The 24,185-nt window shown below is 43.3% G+C and overlaps 1 protein-coding gene across 1 annotated transcript in view; it reads right to left on the bottom strand.

Moving 5' to 3' along the window:
* LOC124612459 (chromosome-associated kinesin KIF4) overlaps positions 1-24,185 on the bottom strand; it is a 300,348-nt gene that overhangs the window by 134,234 nt on the left and 141,929 nt on the right. The window contains exons 4-5 of the mRNA XM_047140687.1: positions 10,103-10,246; positions 9,684-9,787 (exon numbers count right to left, since the gene is read on the bottom strand). Of these exons, the coding sequence (XP_046996643.1) occupies positions 9,684-9,787; positions 10,103-10,246 (248 nt within the window). The remainder of the gene's footprint in view (positions 1-9,683; positions 9,788-10,102; positions 10,247-24,185) is intronic.

Below are 24,185 nucleotides of genomic sequence, written 5' to 3'. Positions count from 1 at the left end.
AGATTGCTTTATGGTGTGGCAGGTGGCAGTTGACGCTAAATAATGAAAAGTGTGAGGTGATCCACATGAGTTCCAAAAGAAATCCGTTGGAATTCAATTACTCAATAAATAGTACAATTCTGAAGGCTGTCAATTCATCTAAGTACCTGGGCGTTAAAATTACAAACAACTTCAGTTGGAAAGACCACATACATAATATTGTGGGGAAGGCGATCCAAAGGTTGCGTTTCATTGGCAGGACACTTAGAAGATGCAACAAGTCCACTAAAGAGACAGCTTACACTACACTCGTTCGTCCTCTGTTAGAATATTGCTACGCAGTGTAGAATCCTTACCAGGTGGGATTGACGGGGGACATCAAAAGGGTACAAAAAAGGTCAGCTCGTTTGTATTATCACGTAATAGGGGAGAGAGTGTGGCAGATATGATACGCGAGTTGGGATAGAAGTCATTAAAGCAAAGACGTTTTTCGTCGCGGCGAGATCTATTTATGAAATTTCAGTCACCAACTTTCTCTTCCGAATGCGAAAATATTTTGTTGAGCCCAACCTACATAGGTAGGAATGATCATCAAAATAAAATAAGAGAAATCAGAGCTCGAACAGAAAGGTTTAGGTGTTCGTTTTACCCGCGCGCTGTTCGGGAGTGGAATGGTAGAGAGATAGTATGATTGTGGTTCCATGAACCCTCTGCCAAGCACTTGAATGTGAATTGCAGAGTGATCATGTAGATGTAGATGTAGATGTAGACCTCATATGACAGGCAGGAATACCTTGGGTCTATTCTAACCGCCGAACCCACTGGGAGTAACCTTATCCAGTAAGGATTCCACATGGCACAACAATACTCTAGTGGAGGATGGAAAAGCATAGTTTGAACAGCACCAAGGGAGGGGGGGGGGGGGGGGGGGGGGGGAAGAAGAAGAAGAAGAAGAAGATGGATAATCCCCACGCTATCCATTATTTAGGGTCAATTGCCACTTCTTGCACCATACAGACATCTTACCTAAATAATTTTGTATGTGGTTTTGATCCTCTGATGATTTACTAGGCAGTAAATGACAGAATCATCTGCAAACAATCTAGGAGGGCTTCACAGGTTGCATCTTAAAGCATTCATATGGGATTAAGCATATAGCACTTCCTTGGGGAACGTCTCTGTCACTTCTGTTTTACTCTATGACTTTCTGTCAATTATTCTGAACTGTGACCTTTCTGACAGAAAATTGTTAAATCCAGTCACACAACTGACAATGGAATCATGTCAAAATCTGACTGGTAATTTCTATACAAGGAGGATACACTGAAAGAAACACAATGTCAAAATTTAGCTGGTAAGGCAACACTACAAGTACTCTTTTTTTCCTCAATGTTGAAAATTGCCAATTTTGTAGCTTGCCATGTAACTGCAGACTTCTACACCCCTGCAATAGCTATAACAGATAGTGCACATGCTACTGGGCAGGTACATAAACCTCACTGTAGGCACATCAGTAAACAGATAACATCGCACAACGCGACCGTAATTTTGTAAAGTGAATTTCATTTTCAGTTGACAGCTTCTCTCACAATTGTTCACATTTACTATCATTCAAATTTGCAACACATTTAATATCCATAATTAGCAACTGCCTTTGCATTATCCTCAAGTGTTCAGGATGGAGATAAAACTGAAGTAATCTTATTTGTATTTTCTTTGTATATGCTTGCCATTAGCTTTTTGCGCTTATTCTAAAGTTTCACAGTACGGTGGTATCCAAATAATGCTTTTAACCTCGCGAAGATTAAATATAAAGAACGTGGTATGCATGACCTGAGGTTTTCCCGGCATACAGAAAACTTTAAAATTTCTCGGGTATTCAGCCAGGTAGCATCGTCCAAAAGGCACAATATTTTGGCAAGTTGACTTCTTGCTATCTTCAGGCGTTCTTGGAGTCTGATCTCTGATGGATGGATTTTATATCATCTCCACCCCTCTCCGGCAGCCTCCGTATGGGCACTTCCGAGCGGTGCGCGGCCAGTGGTAGGGGAAAAGCGGTGCCCCATGACAGATCATGGGCCGCAGTCCTTCCGCAGTCACAATTGCTTCCATAACACTGCTGTTGGGTGATAATGCTTCTTTTTCTTCTTCTTCAGGTGTTCTGACAGGAGCAGATTTCTGTGTACACTGTCGTCGTGTTTTTATCATACTCAAAGCTGGATCCCAGGCCTTGCTTAACTGGAAATTGCTGTCTTTATTTATTAGTTCGTAATGCAGCTGGCTCTCCACTGCCTCCTTGAGGCTACAGTCGAGGAAGGTGTTCGATTGCTGTAACACCTTTGTGCCATCGAAGTTCATGTCATTTCCATGTGAGATGCAGTGCTCTGCCACGGCAGACTTGGTCGGCTGTGTGTTGTCTGCATGGCGTTTATGTTCACTACATCTCTCCTCTACCTTCCAGATAGTCTGGCCTACATGCATTTTCCCGAACTGGCAAGGGATGCTGTAAACTCCCAGTTCCCGGAGTCCTAAGTCGTCCTTGACTGATCCTTATAATGTTACCATTTTGGATGGAGGGCGAAACACTCACTTGACATTGTGTTTTCTGAGTATCCTGCTAATGTGTTCGCAACATATGGTGTAATCGCAGTCGCAACTGATTTTTCTTCATCCTGTGGTCATAGCTTCTATGGTCTTAAGGTGCGCTTTATCCGCCGGAACTATTCATGCGGAATATGACCTGCACATGCTGCAATTCAGCTGCTAGGGTGTCACAGTTTGAGATTTTGCGTGCTCTGTGCACCAGTGTGATCAGAACACCCTCTCGCTGTGAAGGAGCACGACAGCTGGAGGCATGCAAATCTGTATGTGTCGGCTTATGACAGATGCTGTGTCTTAGTGTGCCATCTGGTCTTCGCTTTATGAGCACATCCAGAGATGACGAGTGACCTTCGCAAAAGGCAGTATGATTTGGTCCTCTCGGCATCTCGGTAGAAAGACAAGGGAGGCCAGAAGGCACTCCTTGTTCCGCAGCTTGTCCAGCTTGTTGATTTTGTTGTGCATCTCCTCCCCATAGAGGTACTTGATGTGTGATCTGAGTTGCTTCACTAGACCAAGACTACCTAACTTCTAAGTTATTTGTGTTGGCAGCAGCTCTTAATTCAAACTCTGGCTAGCTTATTTCATCTTGTTTGGAGAAAAGAGTTTGGAAAACCTTATTTTGTAACTCCTATTTATTGAAACTGATGTTAAAGCATTACCATTGCTATCACACAGTGAAGGTATTTATTGTGTCTTGCCACTATTATACTTTACTTATGACTAAAATGTCTAAATTTTCCATCACATTTCAAGAGAGTTTGATAGTGGAAACTATTAAAAACATCTCACATTGAAATCCATGTTACATTGAGAGCTCCAGTAAAACTTCTCCAATGTAGAGGATTTTGCACTCTAGGCATGATACTTCATTGCTTCTGCAACAGTGTTCTGACCTGTTTTGCATATCATGGGGAATCAGCTCCACCTCATAATTTATTTGGTATAAATATCTCAGCTTAGATAGTTCTGCTTTTCGAAATAGATATATTTTTTGCATTTAATTTTGGTGGGTTTTAGATGCAATGTTATTCCGTCTCACTACAACAACATTGTGGTCACTAATTCTTGTATCTGTCATGATGTTCCCTATTTGCTCAGGATTATCCATATATATTCACAATGTTGATAACGGCTGTGATTTGGGGTCTGAGTGGGGTACTGTGAAGTGGGGGGGTGGGGGTGGGGGGTGGGAGGGGTGGGGGATGGGGGGGGGGGGGGCAGGGATCAGTGTTGGGGCCACTCCTGTTCCTTATTTATATAAATGATATGCCCTCTAGCATTACGGGTAACTCTAAAATATTTCTGTTTGCTGGTGACACCAGCTTGGTAGTGAAGGATGTTGTGCGCAACATTAGCTCGGTTTCAAATTCAAGCTTTCGCAACAAACTGTTGCCTCATCAGGAAAGAACGAAGGAGAGGGGAAGATGAAAGGATGTGGGTTTTAAGGGAGAGGGTAAGGAGTCATTCCAATCCCGAGAGCTGAAAGACTTACCTTAGGGGGAAAAAAGGACGGGTATACACTCGCGCGCACACACACACATCCATCCACACATATACAGACACAAGCAGACATATTTAAAGACAAAGAGTTTGGGCAGAGATGTCAGTCGAGGCGGAAGTGCAGAGGCAAAGATGTTGTTGAATGACAGGTGAGGTATGAGTGGCAGCAACTTGAAATTAACGAAGATTGAGGCCTGGTGGATAATGGGAAGAGAGGATATATTGAAGAGCAAGTTCCCATCTCCGGAGTTCGGATAGGTTGGTGTTAGTGGGAAGTATCCAGATAGCCCGGACGGTGTAACACTGTGCCAAGATGTGCTGGCCGTGCACCAAGGCATGTTTAGCCACAGGGTGATCCTCATTACCAACAAACACTGTCTGCCTGTGTCCATTCATGCGAATGGACAGTTTGTTGCTGGTCATTCCCACATAGAATGCGTCACAGTGTAGGCAGGTCAGTTGGTAGATCACGTGGGTGCTTTCACACGTGGCTCTGCCTTTGATCGTGTACACCTTCCGGGTTACAGGACTGGAGTAGGTGGTGGTGGGAGGGTGCATGGGACAGGTTTTACACCGAGGGGCGGTTACAAGGGTAGGAGCCAGAGGGTAGGGAAGGTGGTTTGGGGATTTCATAGGGATGAACTAAGAGGTTACGAAGGTTAGGTGGACGGCGGAAAGACACTCTTGGTGGAGTGGGGAGGATTTCATGAAGGATGGATCTCATTTCAGGGCAGGATTTGAGGAAGTCGTATCCCTGCTGGAGAGCCACATTCAGAATCTGATCCAGTCCCGGAAAGTATCCTGTCACAAGTGGGGCACTTTTGTGGTTCTTCTGTGGGAGGTTCTGGGTTTGAGAGGATGAGGAAGTGGCTCTGGTTATTTGCTTCTGTACCAGGTCGGGAGGGTAGTTGCGGGATGCGAAAGCTGTTGTCAGGTTGTTGGTGTAATGCTTCAGGGATTCCGGGCTGGAGCAGATTCGTTTGCCAAGAAGACCTAGGCTGTAGGGAACGGACCGTTTGATGTGGAATGGGTGGCAGCTGTCGTAATGGAGGTACTGTTGCTTGTTGGTGGGTTTGATTTGGACGGACGTGTGAAGCTGGCCATTGGACAGGTGGAGGTCAACATCAAGCAAAGTGGCATGGGATTTGGAGTAGGACCAGGTGAATCTGATGGAACCAAAGGAGTTGAGGTTGGAGAGGAAATTCTGGAGTTCTTCTTCACTGTGAGTCCAGATCATGAAGATGTCATCAATAAATCTGTACCAAACTTTGGGTTGGCAGGCCTGGGTAACCAAGAAGGCTTCCTCTAAGCAACCCATGAATAGGTTGGCGTACGAAGGGGCCATCCTGGTACCCATGGCTGTTCCCTTCAATTGTTGGTATGTCTGGCACTCAAAAGTGAAGAAGTTGTGGGTCAGGATGAAGCCGGCTAAGGTAATGAGGAAAGAGGTTTTAGGTAGGGTGGCAGGTGATCGGTGTGAAAGGAAGTGCTCCATCGCAGCGAGGCCCTGGATGTGCGGGATATTTGTGTATAAGGAAGTGGCAACAATAGTTACAAGGATGGTTTCTGGGGGTAACACATTGGGTAAGGATTCCAGGCGTTCGAGAAAGTGGTTGGTGTCTTTGATGAAGGATGGGAGACTGCATGTAATGGGTTGAAGGTGTTGATCTACGTAGGCAGAGATACGTTCTGTGGGGGCTTGGTAACCAGCTACAATGGGGCGGCCGGGATGATTGGGTTTGTGAATTTTAGGAAGAAGGTAGAAGGTAGGGGTGCGGGGTGTCGGTGGGGTCAGGAGGTTGATGGAGTCAGGTGGAAGGTTTTGTAGGGGGCCTAAGGTTCTGAGGATTCCTTGAAGCTCCGCCTGGACATCAGGAATGGGATTACCTTGGCAAACTTTGCATGTGGTGTTGTCTGAAAGCTGACGCAGTCCCTCAGCCACATACTCCCGACGATGAAGTACCACGGTCGTGGAACCCTTGTCCGCCGGAAGAATGACGATGGATCGGTCAGCCTTCAGATCACAGATAGCCTGGGCTTCAGCAGTGGTGATGTTGGGAGTAGGATTAAGGTTTTTTAAGAAGGATTGAGAGGCAAGGCTGGAAGTCAGAAATTCCTGGAAGGTTTGGAGAGGGTGATTTTGAGGAAGAGGAGGTGGGTCCCGCTGTGACGGAGGACGGAACTGTTCCAGGCAGGGTTCAATTTGGATAGTGTCTTGGGGAGTTGGATCATTAGGGGTAGGATTAGGATCATTTTTCTTCGTGGCAAAGTGATACTTCCAGCAGAGAGTACGAGTGTAGGACAGTAAATCTTTGACGAGGGCTGTTTGGTTGAATCTGGGAGTGGGGCTGAAGGTGAGGCCTTTGGATAGGACAGAGGTTTGGAGGAAAGGTTAACTACTGAATTAGGGTGTTGTGGTGCCAGATTGTGTTGCTTGGAATTTTGAGGTTTGGAGGGAGTGGAGCTGGAAGTGGGAGACTGAGTGTGTATGTTTGTGTGTCTGTCGACCTGCCAGCCCTTTCATTTGGTAAGTCACATCATCTTTTATACACATATACACATACACACACACACACACACACACACACACACACACACACACACACACACAATGACATTTCTTGTTAGCAATATTAGCTTATTTCAAAGAATAAGCAGCTTTCACTCGGTTAATATCGGCAGAAATTAAACCTGCATTTGAATCGGACTTCCTTAACTCTTGTGCAAAAAGGTGTGCACTATATTGCTGAATCCATTTTCAGTAAGCTACCACTCGAATTCAAAAATCTTAGCAGTAATCCACGCGCTTTCAAATCAGAACTGAAGAGTTTCCTTGAAAAATTAAGCTGATTATTATTGTATTGTTGATTGTGCTTACTTAATCTTATGGACTGACTCTTTTCAGGTGCATAAACATTTTATTTTTATCTGTTATTACTTTTATGTTGTAATTTCATGTACTGACACGTTCCATGACCTTGGAGATTTGCTCCTCAATTTGGTCCTATGGAACTTGACAAGTAAATAAAAATAAATAAAGGCTGGGAACGACCTGTGTCCTATTGTCAGTAACATAGGCACACCAACATACTTCCTGGCCAAATATTTAATGTCAGTATTATGCCCTTACGTCAGTAAATGTCAGCACCACATCACGAACTCTGTACATTTCATTCAACAGGTGCAAGAACGACATCTCCATGACCAGGACCTTATGGTGGGCTTTAATATGGTATCCCTCTTCACCAGAGCGCCCCATGCTGATTTCCTGAAGTTGATGAGACAGAAATTCAACCTAACAACGACTAATCTCTTCGAATTTGTCCTCACGTCAACAATTATCTCTGTTCAGTGGTGACTATTTTGAACAAACTAATGGTGTCGCCATGGGAGGCCCTCTGTCATCACTTGTAGCAAACTTGTTTGTGGAGGACTGCGAAGAGAAAGCTCTGGAAACAGCTGCACTGAAGCCTACATGGTTTTTCAGATATTTTGATGTCACATTGGTAGTGTGGCCACATAGGAATGAAAGACTTGAGGAGTTCCTCTAACATCTAAGCACACTGCACCCCAGTATCAAATTCACCATGGAGTCAATCGCAGAATGGACGGGACTTTAGGACAATGTGTGTACAGGAAAGCCACCCACACTGATTGGTATCTACAGGCTGCCAGTTAGCGCCATTCTTCACAGCGTGATGGTATGCTATGTACACTGGTACACAGGGCCTGTGCAATATTGGACAAAGGAAGCCTATCAAGACAGCTTAACTGCATTAAGCATGTTTTCAAGAAGGATGGATACAACGAGAGACAAATTCAATGTGCTTTCAGGCAGAAAGTACAAGCCCTGTAGACAGAAAACAATGATGAACAGAAAATAATAGCATATCTGTCTTACATCAGCAAAGTTTCTTACAAAATTGGCACAATCCTGGACTGATGTAACTTTAAATTTGTTTTCTGTCCACGTCCGGGAAAGTGTGTGTATTAGGCACGGTGAAATGACTGTGCTCCATAAACCAGGTGTTTACCACATGCCGTGTAAATGCGGTAAGGTGTATATCTGGTAGACTGTAGGGACAATCTAAGATAGATGCAAGGAACACAGAAGAGACAATGAACTTACACAAACAACAATATCTGGGGTTCCATAACACTGCATGGCTACAGGGGACTCCATGAAGTATGAAGAAACTGAAGTGCTAAGACAGACCTTGTCATTTTGGGACTGTGTTCTGAAGGAGGCTATTGAAATACAAGTGGCTGTTGGGCTGATGAGCAGGGACACTGGGTTCACCCTCTACAGAGCTTGGGATCCAGCACTCAGCGAACTAAAATTACAGTGTTGGCCGAGGGTGACTTGCATGTCAGATGGATCAGAGTTTACATCTAGCATCCAGCGGCCCATTCCCCCACCACTCCAATTGTCATGGCATGTGACTGCCAGTAAAGGAATGGATGGGGAAGGAAGACATCAAAGCAATTCAAAGGCATGCTGCTAGATTTGTTACTAATAGGTATTATCAACACGCACTTCTTTTCGCAAAATGCTATTAATGAAGTTTAGAGAATTGGCATTTGAAGCTGACTGCTGAATGATCCTACTGCCACCCATCTACATTTTGCATAAGGACCATGAAGACAAGGTATGCGAAATTACAACTTATATGGGCCATTGTTTTTCCCCCTCACAATTTGTGAGTGCAGCAGGAAAGGCAATGAACACCAGCGGTACAAGGTACTCCCTGCCATCCCCCATACAGTGGCTTGTGGAGTATGTAAATAGATGTAGATATCATGTATGATGTAACAGTGAAGGGGGTGGGGGGAGGGGAGTGTTTACATCTATATCATCAATAGGTGATTGCCACTCTCAGCCGAGTTCTCAGAGTATTCATGTAACACTTGCATGAATAAAGGTTTATATGAATAAATTCTGGAAAACGCGATAAAAAAAACACTAACAACTTATAAAAAAAAAGGATATTTAAATATATAAAATTTGTCTGTTCATCACGATTATTTCACTGTATGCTCTATTCGGGATAGCAGGATAAATTGCTTCTCACCATACAGAGGAGACATCGAGTCGAAGACACAAACAATACAAAGACTGCTATATAATAAAGTTTTCAACCAAAAGGCCATCTTCTGAATGGGAAAAACCTCTCTCTCTCTCTCTCTCTCTCTCTCTCCACACACACACACACACACACACACACACACACACACACACACACACACACACACACAAAACAATGATATTACCCTAGCTTTTTGAACTATTAGATCATTCCTAGGAGAAGTGATGGATAGAATTTATAGGAAACTGTGGTCACTCCGACTCTAGGATGAGAGGGACACACCTGTAGTGAGTCCCAGATGGTATATTGGTAAGCCTCAAATATCGTGTTTTAAATGATAGTTTAGTATGTACACCTTTTTTTCTTTTCACGAGTTTATCATCATGTCTACCAGAACTGAAGATACCCAGTACACTTAAATTTCTGTTTTCCTTTATGAAGATTATATGTTGGGCAGATGTTCGTGCCAATTTCACAGCATTCAAAATAGTGAATTAGTTGATCAATGAGACTTACACATTGTCACTTTGTTGTTGATGAATGCTTATGGTGAATATTGCATGACTCCTGCTTGAATGTGCATTCATCGCTGTCGCTCCAGTTGCTCGACATGATGATCCCTAATGAATAAATGGTGTTAGTACAAAAAATCAAGAAGAAAGCTAAGCTGTAAGCACTCAAGATTTACTTTAAGCCTAATATTTGAATATGTGTGAATTTTTAAAAAAAGTATTTTTTAAGTGATTCATGAACTTCTACACAGAGGCAGAGAAATGATTTTCTCCAATTACATTGCCTGACAATGTCGAAAGAGTTTAAATACAAAAAACTTTTATATCTTGGTAATGGAAAGAACCATTTCCAAGCTGGTGTTATATATACTAACCCTCAAAAGAAGAATTAGGAAAGTAAGGAAAAAATCATGTAGCCTATACCTGTACGAGGGCTGCAACAGTGCCTTCGAAGTCCGTCACTGGAACTTCTGTCAAATTAGGTATTTTTATAGTTCTTCCATCTTCCCTAATATCGACAACACATCGCATGGGAGCCAAAAGATCAAAAAGTTGTTCTTGGTACAGCTGTAAATAACAGAAACATTACTGCTAACATAGTTATGATATCAATGAAACACCGATAAGCATATAGGTCAATTTTGTCTCCTGAAAAAACCATATATCCAATTTTTTAACAAGAAAATAACAAGACACAAGGTATTAATAAGAAAAATTTGCACTTTTCAGACCAAAGTGGTTCCACAGTGGAGACAAAGTTTAGAGGGGGAGAACAAACACTAAATGGGAACCAAAAACGTGAAAAGATGAGGTGAGGTAAAAAAAGAAGAGGAACAAAACTGTGAGAGAGACCAGAAATCAGGATGGTAGTCAGACTGATGTAAGCAAGGATACAGAGGAGAGAGAGGGGGGGGGGGAGCACAGGGGAAGGAGCAAGGGCAGGGAGAGATGACAATCACTGAAGAACTGTTTTGGCTCAGACACATTTGAAAATAAGTGTCTCTTATGAATGGATCTTCACGGTTCATACTGAATTTGCAAAATAAATATTGTGGGCGTTTACCCACTTTAGATCTGTTGGTGGCACAGGTCTCCCACCATGTGACCTAGTTCCACTTTCAGTGGGTCTTGATAGCTGCCAAGAAACAATGCAGCATATGCCCATATTGAATTTGAATGATCATCTTGATTTGAGGATTCTATGTCTTTGTGTCACCTATATGACGACAATGCTTGCAAAATTACAAGTTTTGCGAAACGTGGGTGGCACACACCCGTGAATTACAGCGTCCAAGTAATTTATCTCACTTTTGTTACTGTTCTTGTTATTCCTTTGATTATAAAGTACTTCATCTCCCCAGTATATTTTCATGATTTCGACTGATCATGATTGCAGCCTAATCTTTCATCGTATGTTTTATCATTAATCACCTGTTTCACTTATACCTCTTCCTTCAGATAAATTTTAATACTCGCTTCCTCGGATGCTAAACAACAATTATTGTCCGAGTAGATACAAATTGAGTGTATTAACAACACATTCACGAGTTAATGTGTTACGCGTAATTTAAACACGTCAAGTCAATTCATTCTACTCTAGTTACATATAACCCAAAACAACACTTACCTTTCGTATGGGCTTTTAATGCCACTTCTCCCATCATTGCCATATCAATGTCGTTTACGCAAATCTTTCCTTCGTGCATGTCTTTCAATGGCACTAGTCATAGTTCATATTAATCTTGTTGCGGCCACAGTTGGCTCAATGCACATTTCCAGGCATTTTAATCATAATTAAAAAAAAAAAACATACCTGTTCTGCAGTGTTTCCATAAACACGTGTTACAAGTAGAGATGGCCGATAAATCACAGATTGATACTTTGCCACAGACATTTCTTGTCACATGTGTAATATTTGGTTAAGAATTCCACATCCATTTCCATTACTGCCAATATATAGTATCTCCTACTAACAGCACTGCAGTAATGAGCTAACATACCGCAAACAATGACAGTTGCCAGTACTGCAGGTTAATTGTACCCTCACTCTATTCTATGTGAGTGGGGTGGGGATAGCTTTACCCCTCTCGCCCTGCACGTCATTCTGTCGAGTGACCCTCATAACTACTTTGGTCTTTGACCTAGACAAGGAGTCTTTTTTCGCCTTTTTAACTTCGACAAGTTAACTGATTTTTAAGTTTGACGATAATTGTCAAGACAAAAATAAGGACTTATATGGACTGTAATTTTAAAAAAAGGACAAAAAGCACTTATAAAGACTTTACTGCACTGTTCTTACAGACTGTCCAGGGACATTAATGTCGCCACCTGTCAAAACGCTGAATAACAACCTTTGGCTGTGCAAGTCACTGAGACACTTGTAGAAAGAGAATCAATGAGGTTCTGCAGGGTACAACAGCAATGTGGAGCCACGTTTACTCCACTGCCATGGCCAGCAATGAGGTTCTATGCTGCACATGGCCTGATTGAGGTGGTCCCACAGATTATGGACCGGGTTTAAATCTGGGGAGTTTTGTGGTTGGAGGAGTACAGTAAACTCATCCCCGTACTCTTTGAACCACACATTTACACTGCAAGCTGTGTGACACACTGTGCTGGTAGGTGGCACTGTACTGAGGAAATACAAACTGATACACTGTGCCTTCCAGAATCACATCACACAGGGAATGCCACTTAAACATTCCCAGGCCATAATGTTCCCTCCTTCGGTCTAGACCCTTCTAATGCTTTTCACACCATCCACGCCAGTGGCTATCTGTTTGATAGGGGGGGGGGGGGGGGGAAGAAGAACATTATTCATCCGGAAGGGCCACCTGTCACCACTTAGTGGACATCCATTTGCAGTACTTGCAGGGAAATTCCAGCCTTCATTGCCGATAAACAGCAGTCAGCATGGATGCGTGAACCAGGCGCCTGTGTGGAGGCCAATAAACAGCAAAATTCGCTGAACAGTCACTGAGGAGACATTGTTGGCAGTCCCTTGGTTCATCTGGACAGTCAGTTGCTCAACAGTTTTACACCTAGTCACCCATACACATCTTGGCACTGGTTTTTTGTAGTTCCACTTAGCAACACACAGTATACTCTAACCACATGGCATGGGAACAGTTTACAAACACAGCCACTTCAAAAACGCTTCCACACTTGGCCTGAAAGCCAATGATCATGTCCTTTTGGCTGATCACTGTTTCCATATTACAGGAATGATTGCACTGATTACCACATCCATCCGACATGCTTCATATACTCTCCACTGTTAGTACTGCCACCTGTGAATGGTTATTGGATGCTTACATCGGACATAGGTGACAGTGACATTAATGAAACTGGACCATGCATTTCTAGAGCACCATTCTGTGTGTTTACTGATGGCAATAATCTCCTGCTCCCACTGTAGGGCAAACCTTTGATGGGAGGAACTGCTTCTGCTATGTTTAAGATGTTGATAGTTTTGTGAGGGTTCCATCAATGGTCCCAGTAGGAAGTGTATGAAGCATTAGATACGTACGTAAGTGTGTGTGTGTGTGTGTGTGTGTGTGTGTGTGTGTGTGTGTGTGTGTGTGTGTGTGGGGGGGGGGGGGGGGGGCGGTCCCGCAAGAACTACTTCCAGACCCCTGGACCAAAACAGGCCAAAACTGACACACAAAACCCTTTGTCTAGGAGGCCCTATATAGGGAAGGTTTATAATAGCCTGGCACTAATATTTATGGAGATACACAGATGCGTATTTAAGCCCCCGCCCTACCGAGTGCCCTGCACAACAGGTGTGTTGCATGGGAGGAGGAGGAGGAGGATGAGGATAAAGAGGGGGAGACAGATGGTGGTGAGGGGGGGGGGGGGGGGCGGGTGGCGGCGGCAGAGGACACTGTAGCGGTTCCACCTGCTTTTATTCATTTCATGTGTTGTTGATTCCGACACACACTACTGTAAATCATGTAGCCGACAGGTGCACACTTATGTTTCACAGTACTTTAATTTTCACTTCGCACAACCCCCAATATTACACAGCTATATGGCCAGTGCACTATTATGTAACCTTCGATAAGCCTCAGTAATAGTTTGCAGGCGAAACTCCACATACTGCTACAATAGTTTCTTGTTTAACATCTACGATCAGTAAAACCTCACCACAAAGTTCACAGTTCTCGAATAATCAGGTACATATGGAGCAGACACTGTCACTGTTTTGCAGAAGCCTCTTAATTGTTTGACACTTATTCCACAGCTAATTTGAAGCATTGTTGTTCTAACCAGCACAGGTTACTCATCAGAAACTCTGCCTTGGACTGAGAGTCTTGTGACCAAAAATCGGGCCCATATATATAACAATAATAGGTGCTGAAACTACACACTGTTCTAAGTTTGACTTACAGAAATTACAATTGAAACTTAACTCATTAAATTCACTGAATACATTGGGGGGGGGGGGGGGGGGGGGGGGGGGGGGGGGGGGGGGGGGAAGAAGTTTCTTCTACCTCAAGAGTTAGGCCGAATTATTTGTTTAAATCATTAAATTAACAAATAAGTTACGCAAACAATACTTTTGACAAACTGTTAATTACATTGGAATTAAGGTCTGGCTTTGCTAACACGGTTTCAAATAGAGCCAAATAAATACTTTAAAAATACTAGTGTTTCGTCTTACAAATTTTATAATTAGTATAGAATTTATATTTGTTTATACGTCAACAATAGAATTTTAGTTATGAAACAATTACCGATTTCGCCCTATAATGAAAAAGTAACTAGTAATTGTTGAAATAAATTAGAAGATCAATTGCATACCTAGAACTAAGCACAAAATCAAATCTGGTGTTATATTCTCTAAAACTGAGGGCCAATCTTTCTCTTTCATGGAAATGCAGATTATATTCACTTATGTTAGTGATAATTAGTTAAAAGTAACAAAACGAATTTAAGGAGGCAGGTGGCAAAACAAGAGGGGAATTAAAATTATCCCAACTTGCTTCATCACAACATGGGCAAAAAAGGGAGGGGGGGGTGGCGGTGGAGACAAGCAGAGGGGGGGGATGGGGAGAACGGTATTGACAGCGCGAAATATGAGACAGATCAAGAAGGGGGGGGGGGGGGAGATGATGTAAGCAATATTTGCTAACAAAGTTGCGTGACACAGGCTAGTTAATAATACAAGGATAGTTTGAAAACTTCTTTGAACGGAATAGAGAAGTACTTACATCGCTGAAACTTTTTTTATTTTTCAATGTAGTCTCCTTTAGATTAATGCACTTGGTCCAATGATGTTCCAGTGCCTTGATCCCATCTTGAAAATGAGTTTCCTCCAGGCCTACAAATTAGTTGTAAACCCTAGCTATCAATTCTTCGTTTGAAGTGAATCTTTGTCCACCAAGAAAAACTTTAATTTTTGGGAAGAGCTGGAAGTCTGACAGAGCCTTATCAGGTGAATAAGGTGGGTGTGGCAACAATTCATACTTTAGTTCGAGTAATTTTGCCATGGCGATGGCACGCGTGCGGGTGCGCATTGTCTTGATGGAAGAGGACTTTCTTCCTTGCTAAACCTGGCCTTTTTTCACATTTTTTGTTGCAATTTGTCCAGCAGGTTAGTATAGTATTCTCCAGTAATTGTTTTCCCAGTGGGGAGATAATCTACAAACGGAATCCCCTTCGCATCCCAGAACATGATGCCATGACCTGTCCCACTGAAGGAATTGTCTTTGCTTTCTTTTGTGGCAGAGACTCAGCATGTTTCCACTGCTTTGACTGTTGTTTTGTCTCTGGGGTATAGCAGTGCACCCATGTTTCACCTGTGTTCACAAAACGGCGCAAAAAATATTGTTCCGATTCGTCCATTCTCATGCATTTTCGATCCAGCATCAAGAGTTGCAGCACTCATCTTGCAGTTAATTTTTTCATTTCTAATTCTTCAGTTAAAATGTGATATACCCTTTCAAATGATGTCTGGCAAGTGTGAGCAGTTTCATGCATTTTCAATCAGCGATCCTCCATGACCATTTTGTGTACTTTTGCAATGATTTCTGGAGTAGTGACACATCTTGGCTGACCACTGCGCAGATCGCCATTTAAGCTCTCCTGACCAAATTTAAATTCATTTGTCCACTTGGCAACAGTTGAATATGGAGGAGCAGAGTCCCCTAGTGTATTCTGGGAATTGGCATGAATGTCCTTTGCTTTCATATCTTTCTTTACGAAGTAGTTAATCACTGCTCGAATCCCTAATTTTTCCATCTTCGCAAATCACCACGCAGGAACCCTCTCTTCCAAGAGCACTGACATGGCAAGTGTTTACAGGCAACAATCCAATGAATACAATGTAAACAACTCGTTGCGCTAGTGCTGACCTCTCGCGGTGATTCCAAGAACTTTTCAAACCATCTTCGTAATTTGCAACAAAGGGCGAGTGAAGCGAAGATGTGAATGCTGCAAAGGATGAATTCTACAATTTTTGAAAAATTATGGTTTACACACAGATGTATAGTCACTTCATTATGCAACCAGCTTCATTCATGCATACAATCCTCAGGCACACTGCAACAGCTTAATCAAATTTATGACAACACATAATCACTATTAAGCACAATCTCACAAACCAACATGTCAATTCAACTCAGGTTTCCATATGATGCTTAATGGTGATTAGGGTTGTCATATTTTATTATGTCACAATATAACTGAAGATAGTTCATTCATGAAAAACTGGTTATGTGATTGAGTGACAATACAGCTACGAGCAAACCACTTTTTTTTCCTTCAATTCTGGAAAATGTCAACTCCTCTAAATAATTCTACATTTACTTGTTTGTATACAGCTACTGCTTCTATCATCATATCAGGTCACTGAAGATAGTCTCAATGACAATTTTACACACATCATAAGGGGCTCTTTCAGGTTCTTACAATAGGCTTTGATAATTACGTAAAATGGGTGAATATGTTGTTGGAAATATGGTTTCTTGAACAGCTATGCCAACCACTGGGTCAAGCAAGATTAAGTATCTCAGTTCAGCAAGTTCTCAATAGTAACCATAATTCCATTGGATTAAGTTTGTGAATGTGTGTCCAATTGTAGTGTAAGGATACAATTGTTGACCACAATTTGATTTGGGCGAGTACTACCTGTTGGCATCATTTCCATAGCTGTGGATGAAGAATGAGGGGCGCCGTTCCACTGCAGATGTTCATGGAGTTGTGGCAGTTTGGGTAGCAGGGTAAGGAGGGAGGAATCCTCATTAGGTGATATCAGTTGGATATATGTGTTTCTTATATGGTAGGGGACCAAAGTCCCCAGCACAGCTGTAGAGGTAAGCGGACAAGGAGGGGAGGTGTAGGAGGAGTCTTTCTTAAATAGGAACTGATGAGCTAGGATGGTTGTTGGGGACTAGTCACTAATAGGGAAACGGAGTATTCTTTTTCGTAGTGGATCAAAATGTTACTTTTTTGGAGTGGCTTGCTGTCAGCTGGACTGGATAAGGGAGAATCTACTCATTTCTGGCTTCCTGATGTGTTCTACAATCAAATATATTGAACATTTGGTTCTTGTGACGTGGCAGAATGGTGGTGGAGAGAGAGAGAGAGAGAGAGAGAGAGAGAGAGAGAGAGAGAGAGAGAGAGAGAGAGGGGGGGGGGGGGGGGAGGGGGGGGGAGGTGATTCTCACTGAAACGGATGTAGTACACACGGGTCATATCTATGTAGTGGCCGACAGCGATATCCACAGATAGGTACATACATATAACTTGTGGTGTATCATTGTTTCACTTCCTCCTCACAATAATATGAAAAATGTGTGTGTGTGTGTGTGTGTGTGTGTGTGTGTGTGTGTGTGTGTGTGTGTGAAAACTTTTTTTTAGGCAGTTAACAAGGAGAGAACTTATCGCAGTGTGCACGCTGGTTTGATTAATACACAAAGCAGGAGCAAGATGCACAGACACAGAATGTCACCAAGGCGCAATGGTGATTAGACATCTCCACCTACTGTGAAGGGGTCATGCTTTGGCATTGCTGCTTGGTGGTGTTTTGGAAGGCAGAAAACAAAGGGCCTTGCCAACAATGGCAACGCCTAGAAACAGCTGAAATAAGCTGAAGAGAAATGTCATTCTACTCTGTTCTATGAGTCTGTACAGAGAGGTTGTTCCGATGTCTGATTAATAAGAGATCTGTTTACTAAAGGCAGTAACTGTTATATTGGAGCAACAAAATACATGCGAGATACTGAAAAACTATTATGACATTTTGTACCTTGAATGCTTAGAAAGCTCTCTTCTAGCAGACAAAGAAGTCTGCACAGCAAGAATTGGTGGCAGTGCACAGTAGGTCCACTACACGTCACGTCAAGAGAAACCAGGTCCACTACATCAAGAGAAACCAGGTCCACTACATCAAGAGAAACCAGGTCCACTACATCAAGAGAAACCAGGTCCACTACATCAAGAGAAACCAGGTCCACTACATCAAGAGAAACCAGGTCCACTACATCAAGAGAAACCAGGTCCACTACATCAAGAGAAACCAGGTCCACTACATCAAGAGAAACCAGGTCCACTACATCAAGAGAAACCAGGTCCACTACATCAAGAGAAACCAGGTCCACTACATCAAGAGAAACCAGGTCCACTACATCAAGAGAAACCAGGTCCACTACATCAAGAGAAACCAGGTCCACTACATCAAGAGAAACCAGGTCCACTACATCAAGAGAAACCACAAAAAGTGACCATCCCAGAAAATAAATAAAGTAAAAAGCGTCAAGGATTGCATCAGGGTGACTGATTATTTAGAAGGTAACATGTCTTCTGAGCTTGGTCCACATACAGATTCTACCACTGTTACATTCCGAACTAGATAACATGTGGCAAAATTTCATACATTTGAAGCACCTCTCAGTGTGTGGTACATAAGGTATTACACCTCAACATTAAGCTATAATCTTAAATTTATCCAGTAATAAGCCATCATCAAAATCCAAAATAAATGGTCAGGCATCTACTTTGTTGTCATTAGGCCTTTAATTGACCAGATAAACGAAATGGGAACCACATTGTTCCAAATTAGCACCTAACTGTTCATCCACCTTAAGTACAAGGTCTGTGTGGAAGAATATACCCTTGACCATATTTGGGTTTCTATAAAGGATAAGCGCAACAAAGAAGACATCAAGTTTGTCACAGCTTAACAATGGCCCGCAACTCAGTGAGTGAGGCTGTTCAGTATTTAGTTTATCAAGGTGACCTTGCCATAACTTCACTGTTGCATTCACAACAAATTTGAGGAAGATTCACTATCAGTTCTGGTACAGCACAGGAATTGAGACACACCTACCTCCTCGTCTGACAGGTCTGTTTTTATCTTAATTTGTACCAAATCAGGGGAAATATATTGGGGGTTATATCTTCCATCTGCATTAAAATAATTATAATGCTCTGATGATACAGTTGAGTCACAAAACAACATGCACAAAACAGACAGTAAATAATACTGTAACAAGAAATAATAGATAAATGTACAGTTGTGAATGCTGAAAAGCAAATAAGAAAAAGGGAGTGGAAGACGACTGTTAAATGGAGAAAGCCAATAAGCAAACACAGTAAAAAGTCAACAAATAACGACTGGGAAACAGTGCAAAGATAGTTCAGCAATTAAATGGGATGGTGAACCAACTTATATCAACTCTGCTTATCCTGACACCCTCCTGGACTTTCGAGTCGCATACAATCCCTCTTTCTTCCATTGTTTTCATTACATTTTAATTATTTCTTTAAATACTCCATTTTTTAATGTTCATCCACTATATCCTTTTTATCCTAGTTTTAATCGCAGCATTCATAACTTCCTCACAATCCAGCTTCACTCCACACACTGGTAAGCACTGTACTAACTCCACTTCATTGATAATAGAGCAATGTATTGTCTTTGACTTCTTATGCTCTGATGCATCCCTCTCATTTGGGGTCTGCGTAATCTATTCTCTTTTCTAACCTTTCACAACCAATCTACTTTCCTTCCAGAGGAAGGAACTAATAGTTCTCTAAGCTAGAGAAGTTTCTTGGACTTTTCTACTTGTCTATAGGCAGTACTGAGAACTCCAATTCATGAATTTAAGTACTGGCCAGCCTTCCTGTCATCTAACTGACATGGTCAGGACAACATCAAAGTGAAAATGCGTAGGATAATCTACCATGATGCCAAACCACAGATGCCCTTTTTGTAAAATCTGAATTGTAAACATACATCGACCAACTATACAAATTGTTTCAATCCTCTAACTTCCATAGAGTAATAAAAACAAGGAAGGGCATCCCCTTTTCTTATTGACCAAAAACATTCGAATTTTGTGTCATTAAATTCTTACTCTTAATAATGTGATTCAAAAATTTAAGGTGTACTGACGACATGGGAAGCTCTGAAATAATCACAAACACTTCTACATCTACACCTACACCTACACTCTGCAAACCAATGTGAAGCGCACGGCAAAGGGTATGTCCCACGGTATCCGTTGTTAGGGTTTGTTCCTGTTCCAATCACGTGTAGAGTGCGGGAGGAATGATTATTTGAATGCCTGTATGCGTGCTATAATTATTTGAATGCCTGTATGCGTGCTATAATTATTCTAATCTTAATCGTGACAAGCCCTGTGTGAGCAATATGTAGAGAATTGTAGCATCTTCCTAGAGTCATCATTGAAAGGCAGTTCTTGAAATTTTATTAGATTTACTCAGGATAGTTTATGCCTGTCTTCAAGAGTCTTCCAGTTCAGTTTCTTCAGTATCTCTATGACACCTTCCCATGGATCAAACAAACCTGTGGCAATGGCCGTACTCCACCATGGGACTTGCCAGCAAAGAAATGGTCTAAATGAGCGCAGTACAGCAAGGCTAGCAGCGCGACAATCACTTCAGACACGTCACATAGGACATCATCAATACAACCCGACAAAGATGTAGAAAACACGATCTGTGCAGTGTATAGAGGCCAATCGGCATGTTGGGAAGACCAATAAGGTAACCTGTCCATTGGGGACTGGGAAGGGAGCGAGAGAATCAATGGGAAATGGTCACTATCTCAAAGGTCGTCGTGTGGCGACCAGTGTAATGAAGCGAGAAGGGAGGGAGAAGAAAGAGAAAGATCAATGGCAGAAAAGGTACCATGTACAGCACCAAAATGAGTAGGAGAGTCATCATTAAGAAGGCACAAGTCGTGGTCTGCTAGAAACTGGTCTATGCGAAAACCTCGCCTAGATGGAAATGCAATGCCCCACAAGGGATGATGAGCATTAAAATCCACGAGGAGGAGGAAGGGAGAAGGAAGTTGCTGAAGAAGGGAGATAAAAATTGCAAACCATGACCTCAAAGTCCAGGTGGACCCTAACGGCAACCGCTTCCAATGTAGTTTGAAGAGGAATCCACGTGCCAGCAACGTCTGTACGGACCAACATTCAAACGCCACCAGAGGCCCACAGGGGGCCAACCCGATTTTGACAGACAGCACGGAATCCACAGAGGGTCGGTAAGTGATCACCAGTAAAATGAGATTCCTGTAGAACCACACAAGCTGCAGAGTAAAACGAAGACAAGGATTTCAACTCCTGAAGGTGACGGTAATATCCATTGCAATTCCATTGGATAACCACAGAACGATGATTCAAATGGGGGTTGAATAGGCTAAAGCCAGTCACGCCGCTGGATCACCACCCGTCACCAACAAGGAGGGGGTGACATCCATGAACAACAGGTCAGAATCAGGTTGCGAAGCCAGGGATGGCACCCCTGGTGACAACAGAGGCTCCTTGTCCCAGGACTTATGTTTCTTCTTCTTTTCTGTTTGAAATTCGAGGAGGGCTGTGCGGCATAAAGGAGCCAGCTGCAGCAAGATCAGAAACAGAAAGAGATCAGGCAATCTGGGAGCCCACAGACCGTGGTTCTCGCAGTCGTCACATGGCAACAGACATTTGGCCTGGAATGTGCTGGGGAGGGGTATCCCAGGAGGGGTGCCCTCGACCGGCGGACGCCGAAGTAGTGGGACACTTCTCCGGCTGGGGAGGGGGAGCAGTGCCTGGAGGAGAGGGTGTGGGACCTGCAGGGGAGGGGGGGAGGAGACGGGTTCGGGACTGGGGTAAGGAAGGGGTGAAGATGTAACTAAAGCATAACTAGACATCATGGACACAGGGTGAAGACGTGCATACTTCTTACGAGCCTCAGTGTAGGCTAAACCATCAAGGGACTTTTACTCCTGTATCTTCTTTTCCTTCTTATACACTGGGCAATCTGGTGAATGTGGAGAATGATTGCCATGACAATTAACACACACAGGAGGGGGAACACAGGAACTTCCCTCATGGAGTGGATGTCCACAGTCACGACAGTGGCCTCCGAACAGTGGGAAGACGTGTCCGAAACACAAGCACTTAAAACATCTCATAGGAGGTGGGATGTACGGCTTCACGTCACATCGATAAACCATAATCTTTACTTTCTAAAGGATGGTATCCCTTCAAAGGCCAGGATAATGGCACCAGTATCAATGCGATTGTCCTTTGGGGCCCTTGTGAACACACCGAACAAAGTGAACACCCCACCGTCCTAGATTGTCCCCAAGCTCATCAGTTTGAAGGATGAGGTCCCTGTGAAAAGTTACCCCTAGAATCATAATCAAAGATTGGTGGAGGGTAATGGACAAAGGAATTGTGCCAAGATGGTTAGAGGCACGAAGGGCCGCAGACTGGGCAGCTGAAGCAGTTTTCATCAACAATGAACCGAACCTTGCTCAGAGAGTTCACTTTGCCAAACTTCTCTTCCATGTGTTCCACCAAAGATAAAGGTCTAGTATTTGTGAAAGTATCCCCATCACTCCGGTGCAAACCAGATAGTGGGGGAAAGGTTTCTCCCCTAGCCAACGGGCCTGACCCTCCTCCCAGGGGGTAGTCATGGAAGGGAAGGCCAAAGGGGCAGGAGAAACAGCACTAAAAGAATCAGTTCCACGCGAAGAGACAGCCGCAGACGAACGGCCAGTTCTCGACCCGTATGCATTTCATTTGCATAGCGTCCACCCTTATACCACCCACTCCGATCAGGGGTTCTCCTACCCATGGGCGCCACCTAGCCATTGCCGGTAGTTCCAATGCTCCAGCATGACAAGCAACCACTCCTAGGCTTACATGAGGTGGTCACAGCTCAGGTTATCAGAAGTGTGATCCCTGTGTGTTCAGGGGGCTCAACCAAAAGGGTACATAGGGACCCCACCATATGGGCTGGCTATGCACCATAGCATCAGACGACATGAAAGAAAAGGTGGAATGAACTAGGAGGGCACACGGAGACACTAGGTAAGGTGCTTTTCACCAAATGGGTCACAATGCAGAATAGAAATTAACTAATGGAGGTCAAAACCTAGAGGGGGGACCAGGGAATGCCAACAGGATGAGGTGATTATGCAACAAAACCAAATTGCAACCAACATAAACAGGAGGATAGCGGGACCAACATAAACAAGGACACCGAGAGGGGGAGAGGAGAGGGGGTGAGGAGAGGGCGAAGGGGAAGGGGAAGGGAAGGAGCAAGGAGAGGAAAGGAGGGGAGGGGAAGGGCAGGGCAAGGAAATGCAGCCCTGGAAAGAAGGCAGGCTGCAATAGCTCGGGGCCCCGTGCTCGCCACGCACATACTCACGAAAGAACAGTGAGCCCCCTGGGGGACATTACAGTTGTAAGCGGGACTAACTTGGCCACAAATTCAGTAAAGAATCTGACAGGGATTCCTTTGGGCCCTGCTACTTTGTTCACTTTTAACGATTTCAGCTGTTTCTGAACACCACTGACATTAATACTTGTTTCATTCATCTTTTCAGTGGTACAAGGATTAAACTGGGGCAGTTCTCCCAGGTTTTCCTTTGCAAAGGAATGTTTGAAAACAGAGATATGCATTTCAGCTTTTGCTTTGCTGCCCTCAATTTCAGTTCCTGTCTGATTCACTAGGGACTGGACACTATCTTTGGTGCCACTCACAGCCTTTACATATGACCAAAATTTCTTTGAGTTCTGTGAAGGATTATTATGCTTCGGCAGTCATTGAAGGCACTATGCATTGTTCTCTTGACACACAAATGCATTTCATTCACCGTCTATCCACAGCCATATGCTTCACTTCACAGCTATTGTGCAGTAAACTCTCTTACTTTAGAAGTTAGTATATAGTGACTATATACCATGGAGGTAACCTTCTATTACGAACTGTTCTATCGGATACGTATACATTCCCTCTGATTACAAACTGTTCTACTGGGTACATATCTATCCAGTGCTATAGTGCCTCGAGAATTTCGATGCAAATTCTAGAGACCCTCGGCTTTCCACCGTCTCGAACACCTGATATTTTATATACGAGCGTGAGAGATGGGAGTGTGTCTACCTCATGCAGGTTTTCTGTGTGCTTAGGGTGGACGTGTGTCAAGAGAATGCTACAATGTGGAGTGTATGCAAGTGGATGCCGCGTTCGTCAC

This window comes from Schistocerca americana, chromosome 4 (genome assembly GCF_021461395.2).
Source record: "Schistocerca americana isolate TAMUIC-IGC-003095 chromosome 4, iqSchAmer2.1, whole genome shotgun sequence".
Classification (NCBI taxonomy): Eukaryota; Metazoa; Arthropoda; class Insecta; order Orthoptera; family Acrididae; genus Schistocerca; species Schistocerca americana.
This window is presented reverse-complemented; position numbering and strand designations above follow the sequence as displayed.